The sequence below is a fragment of the Pogonomyrmex barbatus genome, unplaced genomic scaffold (genome assembly GCF_055798465.1).
Source record: "Pogonomyrmex barbatus isolate J1 unplaced genomic scaffold, ASM5579846v1 scaffold3, whole genome shotgun sequence".
In the NCBI taxonomy this organism is placed as follows: Eukaryota; Metazoa; Arthropoda; class Insecta; order Hymenoptera; family Formicidae; genus Pogonomyrmex; species Pogonomyrmex barbatus.
In genome coordinates this window covers 2,903,447-2,928,568 of record NW_028297127.1, presented here as the reverse complement: position 1 = coordinate 2,928,568, position 25,122 = coordinate 2,903,447, and the positions used below count along the sequence as shown (strand labels likewise).

General features: G+C 32.1%; 1 protein-coding gene across 1 annotated transcript in view; it reads right to left on the bottom strand.

Annotated features, from left to right (window-relative positions):
- Positions 1–123: 123 nt before the first annotated feature.
- Positions 124–25,122, bottom strand: part of nAChRa7 (nicotinic acetylcholine receptor alpha7 subunit) — a 189,763-nt gene continuing 164,764 nt past the window's right edge. The window contains exons 4-11 of the mRNA XM_011644316.2: positions 20,747–20,927; positions 18,189–18,264; positions 16,118–16,312; positions 13,777–13,863; positions 12,854–12,963; positions 11,458–11,566; positions 10,848–11,242; positions 124–10,424 (exon numbers count right to left, since the gene is read on the bottom strand). Of these exons, the coding sequence (XP_011642618.1) occupies positions 10,257–10,424; positions 10,848–11,242; positions 11,458–11,566; positions 12,854–12,963; positions 13,777–13,863; positions 16,118–16,312; positions 18,189–18,264; positions 20,747–20,927 (1,321 nt within the window). The 3' untranslated portion in view covers positions 124–10,256. The remainder of the gene's footprint in view (positions 10,425–10,847; positions 11,243–11,457; positions 11,567–12,853; positions 12,964–13,776; positions 13,864–16,117; positions 16,313–18,188; positions 18,265–20,746; positions 20,928–25,122) is intronic.

Genomic DNA, 25,122 nt, shown 5'->3' with positions numbered 1-25,122 from the left:
AATTTATAAATAAAGTATTGAAAAATAATATTCTTCTCTCAAAATATCGGTGAAAATTTATTATGATAAATTAAAAGTAGTCGTGTATGTAACCTACGAAAAGAGGGAGGGAAATAAAAGATGTTTATTTTCATTTCATTTATTTCAACAATTTCATAATAACGTAATAATGTTAATAATATTACAATGCGGCGATTACAGTGCTCACCAGTTAACAGGGATTCTCATATCGATCAACGTTGCCTCGAAAAGGAGCCCAGCGTAGAAATATAACAAATTTTTATTTACGCTCTCTTATATCTCCTCCGGTATGGATTTACTATTATCGGACCAGGCTGTTGTCGGAGACATAATTAAAAGTCAAGTGAGATCGTCGGGTGAGTTCAGTTCAATTGCATCGTCCCACCAGGGTCTATGGAAACAGTAACTCTTTTTTTCTGTTTATTCTCGCTTCTTTTCTCTCCTCGCATTCTCGATGGCATCATCGATAACGTGCGCCTTAATTGTCGATATTAATGACTGGTGTAACGGTGGACAATACGAGGCGATTTCTTTCTTTTTAAAAGTACGTAAGGAATAAAGATATAGGTAGGTAACGGAGAGAGTTAGATCGCGCTCTACATAGTCGGTTTTTCTGAAATCGCATCAGCGCGGCTTTTAATGTCCTTTAAATTCAATAGGTTAGCATCGAGAGATAATTAAGTTATAACTTCTTCTTTTTCCATCGTTAGTTTAGAGAGAAAGTGATCTCGATAAAGTTCGACCCTAACTGCTAATAGACTACCTCTGAATCACCCCTATAAATTACTGTCAGAGTATAACTACGTCGCTATTGATTACAGGCTAGCTTTAATATTCAGTTAATCGATTATTAACCATTTTCTTTTATTCATTATTACGAATATGACTTTAGCATTCAATAGTTTAAATATATATATGGTTTATGTTTAGTGGTACATGTGCTTAATAGTTTTGCTTTTATTTATTTGTTTATTATTATTTTTTTTTGCGGTAATTTAGAAATTATCTTTTTTCCTCGCTATTTAGCTAATCATCCAGCGCAAATTCTCCTTTCTTTCCAATTTTTTAATTATTTTTTCTTTTTTTTTTTTTGAATAGGACAACATAGTTTCCTATGGAATATCGCGTATGGCTTATTAGCGAAGTGAGGATTCAAAACGGAAAGAAACGAGTATTACTTGCCGGAAACAACTGTGTGCACTTTTGCTTTCGTAAAAATTTATTTTTAAATTCAATTGGCTGTGACGCGTTTTCTCTTATCTCTTTTCTCATTTTATACTTTTCCCGTCCGTCTCTTTCTCAAATTTCTGACATAAAATATATAATACTCGCTTAATTTAAACTCAGAACTCTGATTTTTCTCTCTTATTTACATTTTTACGCGATAAATCTGCATATTGTATTCTACATTAGAGAACTTATGATAATTTAAATAATAAAACTGAATGCTGAAAAATTAATATTTTTTTCTGATAATTGCATATATATATTTTACTTGTTACTGTCAAGCCAATTTATCAAACGTTATTAAATTATTTGTTTCTTTTTGTATTGTGTTTATTTCTTTATTTAAATGCAATTATTTATTGGCAAAGAGTAAGACAAAAGACATTTTCGTTACGTCTCTTTCAAAGTATGGTTTAGTAAATTATTGTAATACAGTAAGTAAATTTGACAGAACTTTTTCTAAAGTCTATAGCAACTCACGAAGTCATTTCGCAAACTCTTCTTGATCTTCGTAACGAATTAATTCGTAATCGATTCTACATATTACTTGCGCATCACCGTTGATCTTCCTCACGTTAATTACATTTCTATTCAACTCTATCGCGTACACGCTCGCTCCACAGCGTGCTCATTTACGATTTAAGGATTAGCTAAAAATTTGGCACTTGAGCTTCACCTAATCAGTTAGTCTAATTAATTCGCCACCGTTGTAAAAAAAGATGCGCACACGAGCATACCTTAATTATGCCTTTTCTACCTGGTTTCCTCGCTTTCGTCTGCCTGCGTTAATCGACCGGTTAACCCAGGTGATTGATCATTGTAATGCTTTACAAACAATGGCACAATGGAATTTACACGCAAACCTTGCCCCTCGCGCTGGCAAAACAATTGGATGATTGGATAATGTGACACTCGAAATCCGTATTGCTGCGTGCTATAGCACGAAAAGCGTCATTTTGCTCTTGCTATTCCGTCGAAATGGCTTTATGAACCATTGAACGTAAATATGACGTAGTTTTATGGCGGAAGCATCCTATATAAAATTGTACCATAAAGAGAGAGCGATTTAACCTGAGATTGCACGGATTTTTTCCCTCAGACGGAAAAATATCGAAAGAATATTTTTTGTATCGACTATTAGTCTACTATAATATATTTTAATTGATTTGAAAAGCTTGCCTGCAATACCTCAGTATTTGTACTATTTTCATGGGATGATATTTTTTAACAATTATGGTAACATCTTTATGATAGCATACAATTTTGCCATAACTCTTGTGTTTTGTTTACAAGATTTCTCCTCTTTATGCGTACAGATTTATTATAAAGAATTCAGCGTAATAATCGATGAGCAGAATCACGCGATTCATGTAACGAGCAGCAATATTCTATGCGCGGACGATATCTCGTTTCGCTTAATTTAACAACGGGGCTGAGCGCGAGCAACGATTTACACGCTACGTATCGTCGATATAATTAAACCTCTGTCGCGTATGTATAATATATAATACATGTGTGTATGTTATATATTTATATATATAAATATATACATATGTGTATATACTTATATATGTATAAAAGAGTAATCTAATAAGAACGGGCAAGGGATCGTCGATCTTCCGAACGTCTCCATCGATTCGAAAGTTAGACGTGCTATTTAAAAAGGTTGGAAACGCGATTATCTTTATTTTCTTCATAGTTTCGGCGCTTCAATCCCTGCAAAATAAAGTGAAAATCATCCCTTTATGTTTTTTTTCAAATCGTCTTTCAGCGAAAACTGTACGTGTGAATAATTTATTATGAAAAATTCACACTGTCTCCAAAAGTATCTAGCACACATTGAAACTTGGCGTTTAAAAAGACGCACAGCCGTAGTCAGTCCGATCATCACTGGACCGAATAACTCGTGAAATGTATGTAATAATTGTTAATAATTTTATTTTAATTTTTGAATATCACGCGAATTTTATCCGATTAAATCCGCATTTTAGTTCTCAGTTAATCGATCGTAATTTTGGTACAAATTTCATGTGAAATGCATAAATGCAGGTATACGTGCGTTTGCTTGCAGAGTAAAACTATACGATCGACTCCTCGAGGGAGAATTATTTGAATAAATAAATCCCGCAGGTCTCGTCTCATCTCGCCCTTTTCCCTCCCGTCGTACGGCTAGTTTCAGATGCTAGATCTAGAGTTTGTCGCTAGAGCTTCAACTACTTACATCACAGCGAGCTACTAACGCTGAACAGCCGCGAGCAGTTGCAACGACTTTCGTCAAAATCCTGATTATATTCCCTTGAGCGATATTGGTGCAAACGGGATCAGTTCGCGCGAGTATCCGATGATCTTTCGATGAAAACTCGCGAAAACTTTGCAAAACTCGTCAGCTATACTAGGCGACTAATGGCGGAAGACTTTGGCATGCTATAGTATAATAGACCTTACGATAAATTACGACGGACAGAGCGCCGTCGATACTCTCGCTCGTTAATTAGAGGTAGTATTACATATATCGAGAAGTAGTATAGTTTTCGTCGTCAACCGTTTGGAGTTATCGGGGGATTGTCTTGACACTTAAACGACAGGCATAATCGATGAGCAATCGTAATTATTTCTATCCGGTAAGTCCTTAGGTAAAGTTCTTAAAACGCTTGAATAATTAATAGGTGTTAAGTGAAACAGACTAGAAGTGTTGTGAAACTTGCATACGGCTTAACTCGTTATAGCCCGTATGTCAGAGAAATATCAGAGTATTTTACTTAAACATTTTCATATAACTGAAGAAAAACTTATGTTATAGGTATAACGGGTTAATTTCCGCGTCACGACGGGAGTGATGCGTTGACTCAATGAGACGAGGCTTATCTCGAGGCAAATCTCAGGATTAGAATATTGATTTCAATAGAAATAGCGTCTTAATCGATATCAGTATTTTTTTTATCTTCTTTCAATTTTATTTCTTATTTGTTGATCGATGGACGAGACATTCGAAAAATCGTTTATCGCACTGCCAAATTTCTTTTTCTTCACCCTGTACATCTGCACTACCACAATATCCTATAAACCTATCAACCTTCGTTTAGTTAACTTGTATATTTGTTTATTTTTTTCTCTCTTTTTCTCTCTGTCCACCACAACTACCCCTTAATCGGGAACGATTCTATTCGCGATTCGGAAGTCGACTTAATCGTATATCAACGTCGTAGAAAGGAGATTTCAACATTTCATACAGGCGAAGAGTCTCATAGCTAATATGTTTTAATATAATTATTGTTATTATTAATAGTAATAGTAATATTATCATTTATCGTTATCTTTAATTTTTATCACTAATATTCCTATTATTATTTCTTTTTTTATTACACGATTTTTTATATAACAGTCCCGCGCGTATTAAGCTGAGTTGTCGGTTTTAAAGGCGCAAGTCACGTTAATACCGCTTATTTTACCCCCTTTCTTTTCACTTTTTCTCGTTTTTTTCTTTATTCGGTCCTTTACTCAAATGTTCTCAATTTGTACGGAAATTTCATTATCTGCCGCTCTCGTCTGACTTTCCCAAATTAATGTGATGGAAAACAATTTCAAGTTAAAAAAAACGCAGTAATTCTTTTAAATGTAACGTATCTCAAATATAAATTTGTATTATTAAAAAATATTCAAAACGTTTTATAAAATTTTGTATCCTTTTGTAGAGAAATTTAATATATATGATTCAACTTTATTTCCATTTTATTTTCAACTATTTTTTCCAGTTAAAATTATCAAACGAGAAACAGATAAAGAAAGGGATATGATATATAAACTTGAAAGAATAGAATTAAGAAAGAAGAAATATTTACATAGAAATATGCATTATTAAATATAATTTTTTAATAATTTACATATTACATATTTTATAGTATCAATTCAAATTTAAAAAATATGTATATAATTATGGCAATTGTTAAAACATGAGATAATTAAGATAAAAAATTTTTGTTTTATAAATATTGAAACTAAAGACTTTTTGTATATTCTTTACTATTAAAGTAGAAATAGTTCAATAAATACTTTTTTGATTTAATATATCCTTTTCGCATAATAAATCCACTCAGATTTGTAAGATTATTTATAACTAGCTATCTTTAGTTACAGCGGCGAATCATACCACGTTCAAGTACGTTTGCTGCATTTATTTGCGGAATATTGTTCAAGTCGAGTTCAAGGAGGTGGAAACTTTTCATGTGAAATATGTCATGTTTCGCCTGGATTTAAAATTCACTTTATGCATTCGTGAATATCTTAGTAAGAATCTTTTTCATGGCAATAATTTTCCTTATGATCTCTTATTGCGGAAATCACAGGAATAAGTCTGTATTAAATAGTACAATATTTGCATAATCATACTTTTGAATTCCATATATCGTAATATCATTAGGCAAGTTTGCATCACGGCAAGAATGAGATTTCGGAACGTCTGACATACTAGATTTATTTTATTTAATTATAAGTTTTAGTTTCATGACGAATGACTGTCGTTTACCTAAACTTGTAATTTTCTTTCATATATAAATAAAATTATTCCAAACCATTTCTCCATGCAAAGTATTCTGCAATACCAAATATCTCGTGTTGTTTCGTTTATCATTAATTTTTGTTATAAAGAAATTCTAGCTACTTCCACATAAAGAACAATCGTTCTTATTATCGCTCACGATAATATATAATATTTACGTATCTGTACTTATTAATTTATAGGAAAATAAATCAGCAGTTATTAGTGACAAATTACGGTGAGCAATTTTCTGTTTTCGACGTAAATTTCAATACGCGATATGTGATAATGCACAATTGTAAAACATGTATAATTAGTGTCGCGTACTGTAATACGTATTATTATTTTTTTCTATCTAATTGTTAAACCTGGATTACATTAAAATTACGCTTTCGTTTCGCTAATTTTTTGATACCCGTAATGTTCTAGGACTCGTAATCCATATACACCACTGCTTCTAGATTAGTTTTATACTTGCGATGTAATAACTCGCAATCAGATACGCGTATTATATTTTGCGCATAGTAATCGCGGTTACATTCGAATAAACAATGAAGATTTTCTTAAAACAAGCCTTAACAATTAAATTACTCTCCTTTAATGTAATAATGTCTCACTTAAAATAATGTGACAATTTTAGTATACTAACAATAAATTTGACAGACTTACGTCAGTAAGAAGTAACTTTTACAATTTTGAAAATATTCATCGGTTTAAAACAAAATCTATAAATGAATAAAAGAAGACATGATGTTTAACCACTTTTATACAATCATTATTCTATATGTAAAAACGAATGGCGTATTCTTACTGCAATAAAAACGGTTATTAATCACTTTTCCACCAACTTGAACTACAGCAAACGCACATAAAGAAACAATTGAATCAGATGTCTTACAAGGACAAAAATTGCAAAGGCGTCAAGAAGTCTCTATCTTACATCATTAATTTCTTTGGGAATGTTATAATCAATGCATTTATGGCCTGGAAGTAGGAGGAAAAAAAGAGAGAGAAAGAGAGAGAGAGAGAGAGAGAGAGAGAGAGAGAGAGAGAAAGAGAGATGCTTTCTTCTAAATCATAATATTTAAGAAGCTTATTTCAACTTTTATAACAGGAAAATAAATAGTAAATAGTATATAAGCTTAAAAAGATTTTGTTGAAGAAATATATATATAATTCTTAGACATATAAAAATATAATTTAGTAAAAGAAATCGCTTGAAAATAAAATTAAAAAGAGTTAAAAAGTAAACTCAATCTTCCATATATTCTTTTTAAGATAGATTTCTTATTTTCTCTTCTTCCTACTTCCAAAGCACGATGTGTCGCATTGATTATTCTAATTTTCTAAAATACTAGATCAGTTCAGCATGTATTTGGTTCATAAGACTAGGCGTAACGTCATTATCTCGCCAAGTCAATTAGAGGCTAATCGAGCCGTTTATTAATTTTAATCGCATAAAGGGCAATTGTGTCGGCATTAAAATCGTCGATGTCTTGAACTACATGTTTATTCTTCCTTTTAGCGAATTATTTCCTTGATTTCTTTTAACTATTGAGACTTATAGTGATTAATTGCGTTTCTCGTCTAAAAATTTCTATGTTCTTTATGAGTTTAATACATTCGACGTTAGTTTGTTTATTTCTCTTCTTTTTGTCATTTCCGTACGCTAAAGATCAAAAAACATCATATTTTTATTTTACTTCTACGCGTAATCCCGTCCACGATACAACATGATCAACAACGATTTATTATTTTAATAATCTTTAATAGTATTTAAAAGATAACATGATTGTGGTTTTCGCGTGCCAATGGCCAAAAAATGTACGATACGACTTGAGTTCGTCTCCCTGATATCTCGTTGAGACGACGTCCGCCTACAAGTCTGTCCATGAGCAAGAGCAACTTCTTTTCTTTATCGGTCGCTATCCCACGTTGCTTTTTCTCCTTCCTAGCGTGACTAATCGACTCTGTCGTTTCCGCGATTTTCTACCACAACTCTCGAACGTCTCGTGAATTAGCAGAGAACGTGACGCGTGTTAATTTTTCGAACGCACTTAAAAGTGAAGTCATGTTCTCTGTATCGCTTTTGACAAATGAAAAAAAAAATATTTATCATAATGAATCCACTTTTGATCGTAGTGTTTAGTATTTCAACATTAATTTATACATAGAATAATTATTCAATTTTAATGTAGTCGTCGCTATTCAGTATTTATCAGCGAAAATGTGCTGCAACGTTTCTCAAAATAACAGAACGGGACATTGAAGTCACATATTTCCTAATAGAAAAGAAAATAAAAATCCACACTTTTTTATCTTTTACACTCCGAGACGATTTTTCAATGTCGGAAAGAAGTTACAGTTACTGTTGCGATAACGATTTCTGTAATGGTGTCATTGCAGAGAAAGATTGATGCATTAGACAAAGATTGATGCATTAGACAATAAAATATACGCGAGTATTTGCTATACTACAAAGTGTAAATACATCTGCATCTTAACGTTTTATATGTACAATATAAAAGATAGTATTTTCTTGACACACATTCAACAGAAAATAAATTCGTTTTTCTTCAAATTTAAAATGTAAAAATTATATTATAGTAATATAAAAGATTTTTTACTGCCTAATTCTCATAACTTATATAAAATTAAAATAATCAATTAGTCACCTGATTCTTGAAATGTAAAGCCATTTAATATTTTCATACATGTTTAATATAACACATATATTTACATAATTTAGGTACAAAAAAATTGCATTTAATGTTAAACGTGTGACAAGAATGCGAATTGATAACGAAACAGTTTGAATTTGTAGAACATGAAAGAAAGTACATTGCTCGAAACTGAAGTTTTCACAGCGGAAGTTATCGAACAATCACAACCATCTTTCACATTTTTCTCTTCGCGTCCTATTTCTGCATTCTTAATATCCTTTGGGTCTCTCTTGCGATCTACTCAAGAAAATATTTTATATTTATGTCATCGTCACTTAAATCGTAATACAAATCCCGCGTTTATTAAGTCGTCGTCGATTTTTATATACTAATGTGATACGAATAAGAAAAATTCACTGGCATTATTTAAATCACCTTGGCAGTTCATCGTGTGTATTCTGAAAGTGTATCGTGTGCGTTTTACCTTAAAAGCCCAATCCTTGTTCTTCTCTCTCTCTCTCTCTCTCTCTCTCTCTCTCTCTCTCTCTCTCTCTCTCTCTCTCTCTCTCTCTCTGATATTTTTTTCTCTTTTCGATCTTCATCTTGTTTTGCAAAAACAAAAAAATCGGTATTCATCGCCAGCATTTTCAAGCGTTTCGTTTCGCATCCTGTCACAAACTAGAATCACTATCATCAATTGATATATAATAATCCCTGAAACTCTTTAGGATATTATTATTTTCATATCCTCGAGAACTTCAGTCATCTTTCAAAGCTTTGATTTTATGACAGGGTCTTTTTGAGCACACCACTGTATACTCAGTGTATTTTTCAGTTATGTTTTAATTTTATATATATTCTTTGAAATTTTTGGAGCTCCTCGAATTGAAAATCTTTCGCAGATTTCGTAGAAACATTACGAAACCTGGACTGTCTGTAAGAGTCTCTTAAACCTAGCAATACTGTTCCTCGGTTACATTCGAAGATTCCTACGTCATACTACCCTTGGGCCGCGGAAAAGTATTTTTAACTCATTGGCAAATCACGGTTCCGTGCGTATCGCTCTCGCATGATGTTACCGTGCGTATGTGTAATACGTGTATGTGTGATACATCCCCAAGTAGTAGTCGCGGAGGACAGAGTCGAACGCTCTTCTCGATTCGATCACTTACTTACCCTCTATGAAAATTCGTAATCGGATTTTTATTAGAACTAATTGTCTGACTCGTTCCGACAAACGATATCATCACAACTATCTATGCAAAGTGTTTTTGTCACATCGACTGCTCTCAGGGATGCGTGTAACAAACCAGTGTACGTGTTCCTCGCGTATGCTTCATTCCCGCGTGTCCCCGTGTATAATGTCCCTCGTCTTCACGCGTGTGCTCGCGCCGTTTATAAACGGTGTGTCAATGTGTTTCGCTAAGGCGTCCTCGTGGGATAATTATATGATAAAGTTTTACCGTTACTATTATGTAATTATTATTATTATTATTATTATTATTATTATTAGTACTATTATCGTTATTCTCATTATCGATAATGTTATTATTTTCATTTTTACTGGTATTGTTATGTATATCATAAAGAAACGAAATTACTCCTCGTATTGCTTTCTTCCTAACGCGCAGGTTTCCGAAACGAAGCGGCGTGCGAACCCGAAGACGAACACCCTCAGACCCGGTCCGGCGGAAACCGGTTAAGGGCGGACGCCCAATTAAGGCGTCGCGAGCGGCGTCCGTCGACGCCGGCGCCCGACACGCAATCCTCGTCGGCCCCGGAACCACCGGCGGCAGACTGGCTTTTCTGAATCACGTGACGATAATATGCGGCGCCGACAGCAGGACGGTGATAGTAGCGATGATGGTGAACAGAGTAAAAATGATTAGGCACATCCTATCGATCACCATCGCCGCGAACTTCCAGTCGTTCGTGATCTTCGTATTCTCGTCCTCGTTCTTTAGTTGATTCGTTATTATCTGAAAGAAGAAGTCAAGACCGTGTTGATCGGTTTCTAAAACGAGATTTCCATCGGTTGACATCGATTCTTTTTCTTTGCCATTTTCGAGTTTTAGAGTTTTAAGTTTTTAGACTTAAATCTTCAAACTTTGATACTTTTAGAATCTCGGGACATGGCAATCTTGGCGGTTTAGAGGCATTGAGATTTTACAATCCTGGGACTTTCGAACCATTAGATTTCTAAGTACCTAGAAAACTTTAAAATCTTAAAATCCTGGGAGCTTAAAGCCTCAAGTTCAAAGCACCTCGCAACCTACGATTTTGGAACTCTTCGGAGAACCTCAGGAGAGGCTCTTAGGTTCTTGATTAAACGTTTTAAAAAAGATATAAGAGCGCTGAAGTTTCCTCAGGTCATTTTTCCAAACGTTGAGCCAAATTGTTACCTTAATCTCTTTCAGGATTAGCACAAGCTCGTAACGAGCGCAGAAGCACGCATTCTGAAGTATCGTCTCGACCTGCGGCGCTGGCGCGTCTTGCGGATGTGGATGATGATGCGGCGTATGCGAGATCTGATGGCCGGGATACGATGAGTGCGGCAACGGCGTCGCGTGCTGATGATGCGGCGTCGTGGGTGCGTGGCTATGATGATGATGGGGCGTCGTGTGTATGTGACTGTGGCTGTGACCCATCGGGTGATGAGGTCCTGGCGTGCTGTACACATTGTTCAGCAGATTGTTGTGAGACGCCAGCGCGTTGTCATCCAGGTCCAGGACGTTTGCCAAGAGGGACTTACTACTCCTCTGGTGCAGCTCCAGATCGCCGTACGACTTGCTCGCACCTAGTGTCCAAGAAGAAGTTGTAGAAAAATTTGATCGGTCGATAAATCAAACATATTCGAAATGATCATTAACACAGCAAATATATAAATATGTCGATTGGGGAAATCTCATACTTAAATTATTCGTACAAACAACGCTACGATTTAACTACCTGTGTAAATTATATTTATATAAAAAGTATATATTTAAACTTTTTTATTTAAAATTATTTTACCCGTGACTGGAGATGGTTTCTGAGACTTTTGTACTTCCTTATCTTCATCTTGTCCTGGCCTTGACATACGGAGTATGCAGGGCAGCCAGTATAGAAAAACTACTTTAATCTGTAATACAATTGAAAAAGATTACAATCTAATACTAATCTATTGATCATAAATACATGTATATACATGTATATAGTAATATAATAAAATCTAATTATAAAATTTAGAAAATTTGCAATTTTTGTTTATTATTTTCTGTAGTAACAATCTTTTTTGAATTTTTATTCTGCAGTTTGTTTTAATCTACATACTATAAAATGTAACTATTATAATAATTGTCCTACTATTTAAATTAAATTAAATGGTATAATGCTAAGTAAGAATTTGAAAAACTACTTGCGTAAGTCTTATTATCGTTGTATTTTCCTGTTTAAGTTTCTATACGTTTTAGGGCTAAGGTGACGAATGATTCAGGTTTATTAATTTAACTTAACTTTTTGTGAGAATGTTCGCGGCATTCGCGGCAATCTGATCGCGCAGGAAATCAATCTCCGAAATTTACATCCTAATTAACGTGACGTCCGACGAAAAATTCGATTATACATGATTTATTATCGTGGCACGCATTCAGCGGAGTGGCCCTTAATTATTCGCCTATAAAATTCCTGATTTATCCATGATGAAAAGAGAGCACTGTATCGACTTCGACGGCGGTGCGATACATTTTAATTAAAACCATAATTATCTGCCGATACATACGGAAGTCATATAGCATCGGCAACGAATTGAATCGTGCTTTAACAAAATGATTTTCGTTGTATCTCTTTCAGGCAAATAAAAAGATAAAATAATTAACAAATTGTTTAGCTAGAACATGTCTAAGTTACAAATTTAATTTACATTTTTAAAAAGTCGATTAATTTCAAAAATAAATAAATAGAGAAATTTGATTAAATAAATTTAATTAAATAAACAAACAATGTTTAATAAAATTTGATATAATTTACTATTGAGTCGATACTAATTTTATATTACCGTATCAATGTGTTCTCACACATCTGGTTAATTTTATAATAACAAAATCAGATTTTATCTCGTTATCGCATATTTATTTTATTAATTTCACTGTTGAAAACTCATATGTCACAATAATTTCTCTTAAATTGAAATGAAAGTTTAAAACAAAATATTTTATGAATATAACAAAAAAATTGTAGATTAATTTCCTATTAATTTCTTATTAACTATTAACTGTAGATTAGTTTCTTATCAGTTTTTTGTAATATATTCATAATATCATTCATAATATCATTTAATTAATTAGCTAACATAATTTTAATAAAGCAATTAAACTATAACACTTCTACTCGTAGTTTATTTGCTTTGATACTGATTAAAGGAAATTACCCATTCAGACATTTCATGGGTATCGGCATTCCGATGATGATAATTTAAGATGAGGATCGTGCTGACCACGCTACTGGCCACCATAAACATGATGCAATTGAAATACGTCCCTGAAAAATATGAAAATACATAAGTATATAAATATAATTTAAAAAGTAAATTATATTAATAAATAAATTTATATAATACAGTTTATAAATGTTTTTATTAATATAGTTTACTATATTATAAATTTTAAAACTTCACTAGACATGCATTAATAATTAATATTCCATCTTAATATTCTATTCTATATTAATATTCTATTATTTTTCTTTTAGGATCTGAATTTTTACAGACTCAAATTTTATTCTAAGAAATTATAATAAAAAAAATTATAAATTATTATTTTTTAAGAGCAAAATTTTCCAATATGATAAAGCAATTTTCAATTGTTTTATATATATATATATATATATATATGTATGTATGTATGTATATATATTATATTTTCAATTGTTTTATATATATATATATATATGTATATATATATATAAAACAATTAAAAATTGCTTTATCATATTATTATATTAAATGACACTAATATATATTAAAACTAATATATATTAATATATTAAAACAAACAATATTAAATTATGTTATATTAAATTATATAATATACAAATTATATTATATTAAAATGTTATATAATATAATATTTGTAGAATTGTTTTAATTCTATATTTAAAAAAGTCGATTTCATCTTCTTGCTGCACATGTTACAACAAGCGGAAAACATTGTCTTAGAAGAATACAAACAATTTCTTCTTCCTTTCTTTCCTCCCTTTTTCCATTCAAACAGTTCATGATCCAAATTATCAATTACACTGCTTTCTCACAATAAAAAAATTAATCGTATCGAAAATCAGTTAAAACGAACTCACCTAAAAGCGGCACGGCGTCGGACGTCGCCGGCATTGTCTCGGCAACCATATTCAGGAACACAGTAAGGGACAAGAGGATGGTTACCCCTGCAAAAGAGATTCGTTGGCTTCGATTAATTATTGTTAAAGTCGAGTGCGTCGACGAGGTGGCCAAGCGAGATCAACCCTCGGTCCTTGAACGCTCGAAGGGCCTTCAACGCGTAACAATCCCGTGCTGAAGGCTCTTCGATTCTCATCGTGTATCTTAAGGCGATAAGGGTCTTCGACCCTTGTCGTAAAAGTATTCTTTACGTTTATACTTTCTTTGTTGTCGGTCTTTGAAGAGATAACACGAAAAGATTTATGTTGTAAAGAGAAATATCTTTTTTTAAAAACAGATGATAACAACTTTACTGATTTCTAGTTTCGATTTAATTCCTAAAAGATTTTTATCAGCTTTTAAATAAGAAACTTCAGAGATAGTTTGCATGCCTAGTACCTGACACTGGTCGGTCTTTGAACTCAGTACACATTCACGAACCACCGCGTCGCGTTAAGAGGCACTTTCAAATTATTTAGACTTTTAAAACGTCACGGCATCCGCGACAAATGTCTCATCTGAATATCAGACTTTACTTTGCCTCGAGCTTTTTCGAGGCTCACAATAACACGATAGCTGCCCTCGAATCCTTTAGAAATGTAAAAATCAATCGTAACTGAGTTACATTGTTTCTTTTTTTTGCTCGTTTCAATTTCTCTTGAAATAGAATGCTTTTAGTTTTTGTACTAAAAAAATTTGCATTCGTATCAACATGTAGACAATTAAATTGCAAATAATGAATTTAATAATTAAATTTTATGGACTTAAATTTCAGAAAAATAAAGAAATAGACAAAGAAAATAAAAAATAATTAATCAATCTATTAGGCGATACTTTATATGTTCAATCTTTTTTTACAATATAAATCAATCCATTTTGAACTGAGAAATTGTTATAAATATAAAAATTGTTTAATACACATTATCCTTTTTATCTGTAAATCGTTCTTAATGTTAAGGCGATCATTGTAAAATAGCGTCTTTGTGTAGAGGTATTATAATCGCATTTCGATCTACATGTAACTATAAGCTTCGAGGAAATTCGCAATTGAAGACGGTCGCAATTGTTTAACATTGTCGTTTCCATTGTCGTCGTATCTCCACGTCGATGACGGCGATTGTCGCGATCGTTTCAAATTCGACGGGGGATTCGAGTAGCGTGCTTGTACGCTCGAAGAAACTCTACGACCTGAATAGAAGGCTCGCCGAAGTTTGCGCGCCGGGACGCCGTTTCAATCGGGATCGGGGCGAAATCTAATCGCGTAAACGCTCGATGCGCACTAGGGAACTCCCGCACCCGGCTCTAATCACGGGAGCGTTTACACGGTAGCGCGAGGCGAGGCAGGCAAGGAATCGGAATTATGCAGCCGAGCGATTCGAGCCGTAGGAAGCAGGATTTCTCCCAGGCATCCGGCTTCTTGGTAAATTCCAGAACGATCACGCTTACGAGGAAACAATGAAATAACATGTCATGGATAGCATCGACGCGATCTTTCTCTATCTGTATCTCTACTGTAATGTTACAATCATGCATGCATTCGAAGGAACTTCGTAACATCACTGCGCCACGGCTGAGATAACGATAAACATTTTTTTATTAGAAAATATCTCGATTAAATTACAATTATTGCATTAATAATCAACTTTTTTTTCTTTTTAAATTTCATTTCTGTTTAACGGCAAATTACACTCACGATTTTTTTAGAAAATCATTGAAAATTGTAATTAAACTACTAGATTCAAATAAAATGTGTTTAAAGGTTATAAAAAAATTAATTCTTAATTTTGTGAATAAAATAAAAATAATAAAGACAGTTTTTTTTAGTTTTTAAATGTATATAAGGTAAAACATTCATTCTAAGTATTTTGCGAATGTATCATGTAGATATGTAAATTTTTATAAGGCATGTATTTTATGGTCTTGACGTTCGAGATTTTACACAATTGCGCAACGATGTAATACGTATTCGAAATTCGTATTCAACAAATTAAGTTTTCATACAATGTAGAATTATATATCGGTATTAATTTCCACGTCGAGATGTTGATAAAGTTCCATGATTCTTGAATACGAAAGAAACTTACGAGGACGTAGCGTAGAATAGTTTCTTCAGCCGGATGCGGGAGAGCTTGCTGACCGGAACTAGGTCGGACCTAATCGCGCAAACGTCTGATGCTCTTAGCAAACAGAAGCGTGCCTAATCGCGAGAGCGTTTACGGCCTGTCGGGGCCAATCGGAGTTTTGCATCAAGTTGGAACTTACCGAGGGAGAGTTTCTCGCCGGAATCGGGCGGCAGAGTGAACCCGAGGACGGCCATGCTGGCAATCAGGACGCACGGCACGATCAGATTGAAGAAGTAGTAGAGTGTGCGTCTTCTGATGATAACGACGAAAGTAATGTCTATGTACGGTTCCGGGCAGCAATTGTAGTAGATTTCATTCCTTTTACCGGGCACCCCTGAGCGAAATGGAAGAAGAAATATTAACTCTCAGATTATTGATATTTCTATTCATATAATTCTAATTAAATTTACCATTTTTCCAAAACGCAAGTAAAATATCAGAGATATCGCTGCAACGCCCGAATTTTCCATAGCTTTTTCTAGATATAAAATTTAACAAAAGACATAAAAATTACAAAGCTTTAAGTTAAATGTGAAGTTAAAAGTGAAGTAGCTTGCGCTGTAGAATTATAAAATTAATAAATTTATATTGATATTATTTATCAATGTTCGAGTGAAGGGTATTGAAATTTTTACGAAATGAGAATTCTAGCAATAAATATTCAATTTAATGCTAAAATATGATGTCGTACACATACACACACAAATAGACAATCGATGTACTGCCAATAAAACGAAGTGCTCTTCTGAGCGTAACAAAAGATTGCCGGAAGCGAAAAATTTTTCTTCTCTTCTCTCCCTGAATTATCCCGTGCAACAGGGCAGAGAAAAACAGACGATTCTATCTTACGCTATTCCTCCGGGAATACAAACTGGTGCGCTCTGCCGCAGCTGCAGTTACTTAAGATACATTTCTACCACAAGTCTCATAACCGCGGCACATACATTGCACATGTACGCCGACCTACGCTATTCCCACGCGTAATGCATCGTGCAATTTTTCGAGAGATACACGAGATACGCGTAGCGAATGCTTTTGTTTCTTGCATCGGAGTAACAATGAAAAGGCTACGGATCCATTTCTTACGTTTACCCCGCAACAAATTTATCAACGACGAATTACACGTAATTGGAAAATATATCATAATTGCGATGTTTCCCTCTGGAAAAGTAACAAACCAGACGTTTCTATCTTCGCACCGCAATTCCAATACGGATATACGTGGGTTCCATATACAAGTTCATTTTCAAACCATTACATTATGTGTAATCGAACAATAGAATACAGATTGCAACTCTTCTTTTTAGTAATTGCTAATTAAAAGTTCTTATTAATGGAAAATGTCATTAATTAACCCTAATTATTATTTTATCTTATTAATCTCGGTAAAATATTTGTTATTATAGATTTTAATTTACAAAAAAATATTATACATCTATTTTGTGTGTGTGTGTGTGTGTGTGTGTGTGTGTGTGTGTGTGTGTGTGTGTGTGAAGATGTGAATATAAAATAATTCCTTAAAATGTGAATCAGATTATCTCACTTCGTAAACTATTAAATTTGTATAGTGAACGAAATAAATTTCGATAAACAAAAATTAATTTTACATAGAATATTGGAACAAAATATAAGGAAAATATTTATTTGCGGAACTCAAAAGTTTTAAAATTCTATCTTCTATATTTTAATTGTAAATACCGTCTTGTAAATTTAAACAAAAGCTTTTGAATAACTTTGAAATAAAAGTGCAATTATTTTGTACTAGGAGTGAAATAAATGGAAAATATGTTACGCACATCTGGAAGTGAAAGATCGTAGCTTAAATCTATCCTTGGACCAAATTTACAGGTGATTATTCAGAAACTATTACAAACTATTATTCGTCCCTCGAATCAAGCAAGCAGCAATCTCGCTCGCGACACTTTACCGATCGCCCGACGTGTTCGCCAGCGAAAACACTAAACTCCGAATCGGGCGCGGGCGAGCCGCCACGTACCGCCTGACCCAGATGCAAGCAATTTTGACAGGGACAAAGTGAGGATCAATATCTATATATCCCGATTCCGATTTGTGAAACGATTGATCATCCGCCCGTGGCCGTGCAAGACTTTAGAATTGCTAATCGGCCGGGAATTACTTTCGGCGTCGGGGACAAACTCTTCGGGCGTGGCGAACGTGAACGGTTCCCGATAAGGACTGTAAAAACTCACCTAACAGATCCCACTCGCCGTTAGTGATGAAACTGCTGATGTCACCTCCGGACTCGTCCTGAAGCTGCAGATCCAACTGTCGACAATTTATGACGGTCGATTAGAGAAAAGTTATTGCGACCGCGCCGCGTGTAAGACGGCTGTTTCGAGAGCCACGGGAAAGTTCTGTTGTACTTTACAGTGGACACAGAAACTAGTGGCTTTTATTTTTCAGAAAGGACACCGTGCCACCATTATATTAAAACCAAAATTTTTTGTATTTATTGTATAAACATTTACCAAACAGAGACTTAAATTAATGAATTAATAACAATTTACCTTTATCTTTTCTTTTAACGTTATTAAATATTTTGCATATTTTGCATATTTTGCAAAGGAGCTTGTAAAAATATTATTATTTATTATAGTATAAAATTTTTAAAGGAATAAAATGCAAAACAGCAAAATATCATATGTAGGTAATATTATTTTTTATCAAATGCTCTTGTTGATTTATTGACTTCATATAGCCTTGTTGGTACAGCTCACGTGAGTTCATGTATATTCACGTACTGCTATATAAAGCTTTCGCAAACCTTTTGCAATTTCTGCACGTTTGAATATCGATGCAAAATTTTTTGCGTTGACATTCGGGCACAATCTATGACGAATTAATATCTGGAAGCGGATTGTTAAATGAAAATGGACGATCAAATTGAAAAGTCTGTTTTGCATCTCGTTCGTATTCAGCTGATTGAACTCAGCAAAAGCGTGGTGTATTCTGTTGTCTTCCTTCCTTTTGCCTCCATTCGCTTCCATTTCGTTCTGCTTATTGTGCTTCTTAATGAACCCTGAACGTTCTTGAATTGTCTGGTACCGTGTAATTCGCATCCTCAATTTTAATTATTCCGAAGTTGCACAAGGCACTCGGCAATTGAAAATTCACTAGGTACACTGATCGTGTGGCAGAAATATACATTTGCACGATAAATGAGTATGCGTACATTGCACACGACTACGAAACTTTTGTTATTAACAAAATTATCGTTACTAGAATCGGACAACATTGTGGAATTATCTTGTTAGATCATATTACAAAGTCCAAGTTTTTAATTGCACATTCTATCTCCAATTTTGACTTAATATTATTTTATGAGAAATACCGAGCAATAGATTAATAAATAAAATAAATAAAAAGACTAATTAAATGATAATAATAAACAATTATATAAAAATATCAATTTATACATCTTTTATGAAATTTTACAATTATATCAATAAATTTTCTGTAATTATTGTACATATAAATTCTTTTAATTTTTATCAAATTTTTTAAAGACAAATATGTAAATTATAACATGTTATTCTTATTAATTTTGTGTACGTTTATTAATTTTAATATTTTAAAACTATTGTGACAAATATTTAAAAAAAATATTTACAAAAATTTTTTTCGATAAATTGAAATGCAGGAATGAAATCACGTGTTGAGAGAGTCCTGAATTTCACGCATTCTCACATTCATTCCTGTAAACGCATTCAGTCCTGTAAACGCATCTTCCATGATTCGTAAATTTCCTGCGATTCATCCTGAAATGGCATTTGCCATTCATGCCGTTGATGTTTCGACGAAATACCGAGTGCGCTTGTTGTAGTATTTCTGGAGCGTTATGTATAAATCAATTATAAGCATCTGACATTAACATTTTCAAAGAAAATATTTTAATATTATATATGTATATCTTGTAAAAAAACTTCGATGAAAAAATTGATAAAATGTAATAAAAAATTAGAAATTAGTAGCGCATTAGTAACGTAGCAGTCATAAGTGCGCGCATTATGTTTATAATTCTTTATTATTTAAATTTTTTTATATTAATTATATTTTCTAATTTAAATAAATTATATTTTTTATATAAATTATTTGATAAGTGCATTTGCTATTTATAAATTAAATAATTAATTTTCAATCTACCTATAAAGTAATTTTACATTAATATTCAAATATGCAAAAATATTTTTGAATTGTAATTAAAAAAAGATAGAAATTTAGAAGAAAATAATAAATAGAAAATAATAAATAAATCTTATTTAATTTTACATAAACCTTTTTTTTTAATGAAATCTTGATTTGGCAAAAGATATATATTTATCAAGATATTTATTGTTTTTCAGAAATTATTTTATACAGACACTTTTTACTATCCCGACTTGCGTGGGAAGAGAATGCATTTCTATTATACGAATAGAGTTGAGTTTTACTCGAAGCTCTGTTCTTAGGAATTTCACGAATCGTTCTTGTGAGCGAATCTTACATTGACAAACAGTGAAAATTTTCCTCTCTGTTTCTGTCTACCTCTTTCCCTCATTCTTGAACGCTAATCAAACTGTTCGACGCCGCCGCTTTGAATTATTTCCGGGTCTTGAGATCATACTGACGAGAAGTACCGACGTGCTTCCGACAGATTGGAAAATTCGTAAATTCGACGTCTGTTCCGAAGAAGCGAACATCAGAAATGGGATGGGAAACGACGACGATTGGTTGACCTAATTCTGTAATGCCTATCCCCTATGCTCACCTGAAAGCCGTCATACGTCCAGGAGCCGAATTTCATCTCGCAGCGCTGATCGTCAAAGGGAAACCAGGTAATGTCTATCTTGCAAGTGCTCTTGAATATACCGGGCGGCACGTACAAGCAGGTCCCATTGTTCTTTACGACGACGTTCGTCGGATAAGTGCCGTCGAAGCCCTCGTCGGCGCTGTAGGAAACGATCACGTTAACTTTTCGATAATGGAATGCAGCGAACTGATATAATCAGCGGATTTTATACGGAAAAATCAAATCTTAATTAAATTGGTTTCTGGATTTTGAAATAAAACACTAAAGTTTGGCTGTTTTATTTTTGAAAAATTGAGAAAGTATGTTTATTTAATTATTAATGTTTGCAACTAAAAATAAACTTCCAAATATAAATATTTTATTGTAATTTGCTTAAATTAAGAAATGTAAATCAGAAACAATTTTGAATTAATATAAATGGACAAAGACCACTTTATGTTATGTTTACTATTTTCCAAGTAATAAGTGTATATCTCTTTTGCTATTTTTATTCTTTATTCTTTATTTTTATTTATTATTATTTTTTACAAAAATTTTTCTTTATTACTTGACAGAATTTTATTTTATCACAATCACAATAACCATCGGTTTAATGTCATTATGTATCATTTTCACAATTGAGAAATTTCTAGGATGTCTATCTTTCTTTACTCGGGAGACTAAATAATATTATGGAATACGAGAGCACAGAATCTAATACTAACTCTGTCCCCGAAGTAAATCCGTCGGTTTATCCCTTCCCTGCAATAATTTCGAGATAATTTAGTTATCCCTAATGTTCCTCCGTCATGGCGATAGACAATGATTGTCTATCTTTTTATAATCATGGCATAATGTAATTATTTTAATTTTACTCATCAATGTCTATTTTAAAATTATTATTAATGAAAATGACAGTATAATTCTAGTTTCAATTTAGTTACAGAAATAAAATAAGTTGAAGATTATTAAAAATTACCAAGAAAATGAAAATATCCACAAGAAGAATATAATAAAATCTGATAATAAAACAAAAAATATTCTTGAAAATATTCGTATTTAATCGTATTTTATCTTATACTATTCTACGGAATATAAAAATAAAACAATATTAAGATTAAATCAATAATTTCTATCCTCTTTCTTGAAACTATATAAGATTGATTTATCGTCTTGTCATAAGAATAACATGGGTAAATTTAAGCTTATATATTCTTGAATCTAGAATTAACTTTTATCCAATACTGTAATGCATGCTGGCGCCACAATATTTGACGCAAAACCATGTAAGACAATTTTATTTTTAAGAATTTTGAAAAATTTTCATTCAAAATTAAAATATTTCTCAATCAATGACAAATATAATTTAATATAATTCCTACATCTTTCATTCTATTTTATAATAATTTTTAAAAGTAATAGCATTAAGTCTGAAAATATATATATATTGGAAATAAATATTATTAATAATAATTTTAGATAAAAATAAATAATTTTAATAATTCAAGTAAACTTTTTTAATCAAGACAGATTTATATTTGTTTTAAAATTTTGTTAATAATAAATTACCGAGTTATATTAGATATTGGCATATCGATCTAGGTTATTAAATGTCGTATTATCAATGATCAATCACCATGACGGAATTTTGTTCTGTACACGTTTAGAAAATATATTGATAATAAACGGCCGCCATAAAAACGAACTACCATCGTAACTACAGAGTAGCATTTAAGTGTGTAGTATATCTTGACATCTCGCGTGGTAAAATAAATTACTGCAAAAGCAAATGCTACTCTCTCTCTTTCTTGGCGATATTCTTCAAAATTTAGATAGCGCATTCTTGTCGAAATTCTTACGGAAAATCCAATTTCTCATAGGAAAGATTACGAGCAATTTTTCACAAATTTATTCCACAATTGAAGGGCAAAAATCCAAAAATAGTTTTAAATTAATATTAAACGATTAAACATTTCATATGTTGACGCAAAAAAGAATTAACGCTTTATTGACTTAAATTAATTAGATTGATCGAAGCACTTAATAGATTTCTTATTGTTCTAATAATATTGTCCTAACAGAATGGCTATTTATTTATTATTGATATATTCAAACTTATTTATAATATTTCATATAAAAGTTGAAATGCATATTAAATAAAGATTAAAATGTAAATATAAATTAAATACTGGTAAGTCAATTAAGTGACGCATACCATTGAAAAAACGCGTTAATCAAATCTTTATATCGAAAAAAAGAAAATGTTTATTTAATTACTTATATAATTACTTAAGATTAGATACAAATTCTCGTATTACTTGGATTTAATACAATTTACAACAATATACGATTAAACTCTCAGGTAATGTCGCGTTAAAGTAAACTCGAATAGACTAGAAGAAGCTAATTATGGATGAATCTACCTCAGGCCTTTGACGTCCTACCTCGCTTGTCTTACACCCCGTTCAATTCCGTTCCATTTGCGTTAACTAATAAGAACAAACACCAACTTTTTACATGCACTCAGACGCGGATTGACGCGATACTTATTTTTGCAACTTTTTCCAAAGTCGATTGTTCCCGCGTTGTAATAAGAATCAACAGCCCTGTCATAACTTTAGCAATTATTTAAGCAAACTATGTCATAGTCGTTTTGTAAAAAGATGAAAATAAGGCAGTTCGCTTATCAATCATTTTTTCTGGTTTAAACAATATAATATATATCGTTAAAGGTTAAAAATACTTTAGATAAAAATGATATAAACACATAATTTCTCTTCTCTTTTAATTGATGCCTACCACAAAAAACCTAAAATGTGAGCAATTTGTATTAAAAGTTCTCATGAAAAAATATTGCAAATGTCAATTTTGAAATTTTAATAAAAATAGATACGAGATATATATCAAAAATATAAAAGTGGATTATTTTATTTAATAACTTTTAATATGAAAATTACAAAATATTAAATTGTGTATCATATAAATATTAATTTATTTTTGATTTTTTCAAATTTTGCAATATCCTTTCAGTAGCATAAATTTATATAACATTATGTAACATAAATCTATCTTAAAAACTGTTTTTTTTTTAATACATAATTTTCGATTGAGATCAAAATAATTATTCCATTTGATTAAACGTATATTTCCATTATGTTCGCAGTAAATTTTTATTCATTAAAGACTTTCTTTTAGTCACAATGGTGTGAAAAAACTATCATAAGAGCTAGTCATGCAAGCCATACTGATCCGGGATGGGATAGCTTAATTAAATTCCTTTTCATCATGTGCTCCTTTAATCCGCATCTTGATTACTCCTCTGGCTTAGAGTTATCCAAAAGTTTTAAATTTCTTAAAGATTCTTCGTGATGGTTTTCTGCCCATTTAATAATGCAAATAAGACCTTATAGCAGAAAAAGTTGAATGGTAGCTGCTTATTGAAGCGAATTTTTAAATCAATATGGTAATAAGAAAAATAGAATTTCAGACCAAATCATGTTCTGTTTAGCTCCTAATTAAAACTTATTAATGACGATTATTCTTAGACATAAAATGATGAAAGAATTTGTTTTGAGTAATTAGTTTAACATTTTAAAATAATAATTAGATAAGTAAGTATGTAACAGCTTTAAAGTTAAAATAAACTAATTACTATTTGTGTACTCTGAAAATAATTAATTAAAGAAATTGTACATTAGGTAAAGAGCCCGCCTTTATCTCCATCAGAACAAAGGGAAAATTCTATTATGCCGTGAACTTAGTTTCCCGATAATACACGCTGTATCCGTTTTCTTTATTTAATCAGGCGTACAGGAGTTCGCGAGCTTGGAGAAAATATTTGCAGGAAGGGACGGTGTTCTGGCCACGTTACATCGTACAAAATAGAATATTCTACTTCGAGTGCGTGCCTTGTGTGATAACAAGGAAGATCCAACAATAAGAGAAATTCTTCTGCGAAAGTTTCAAGACTATATAAAGCTTTTTAACATCACCGCATAGTTCGCGTTGCAATCATTTTTACGTAAAAATAGACCGAAATCTGCATTAATTACAAAAGTAATGAGAAAAAAATATTTTTCTTTTCTATTATTATAAAAATACTTTACTTTTAAGTTTACAGTTTTTGCACCATGATGTGCATATTATAGAAAATTATTCCGTTACGAAAAGACATCTCACGAGAAGAAACTTGATGAAATAAATCTTGAAATGTCTCAAAGTAAGGTTAAATTACATGTAAAATATATCATTAGTTTCTACATTATTCTACATTTAAAATATTATACAAAAGGTGCATGCATATATTTTTTAAATAAAATATAGTTTTTTATATATATGACTGATATATCATTGAT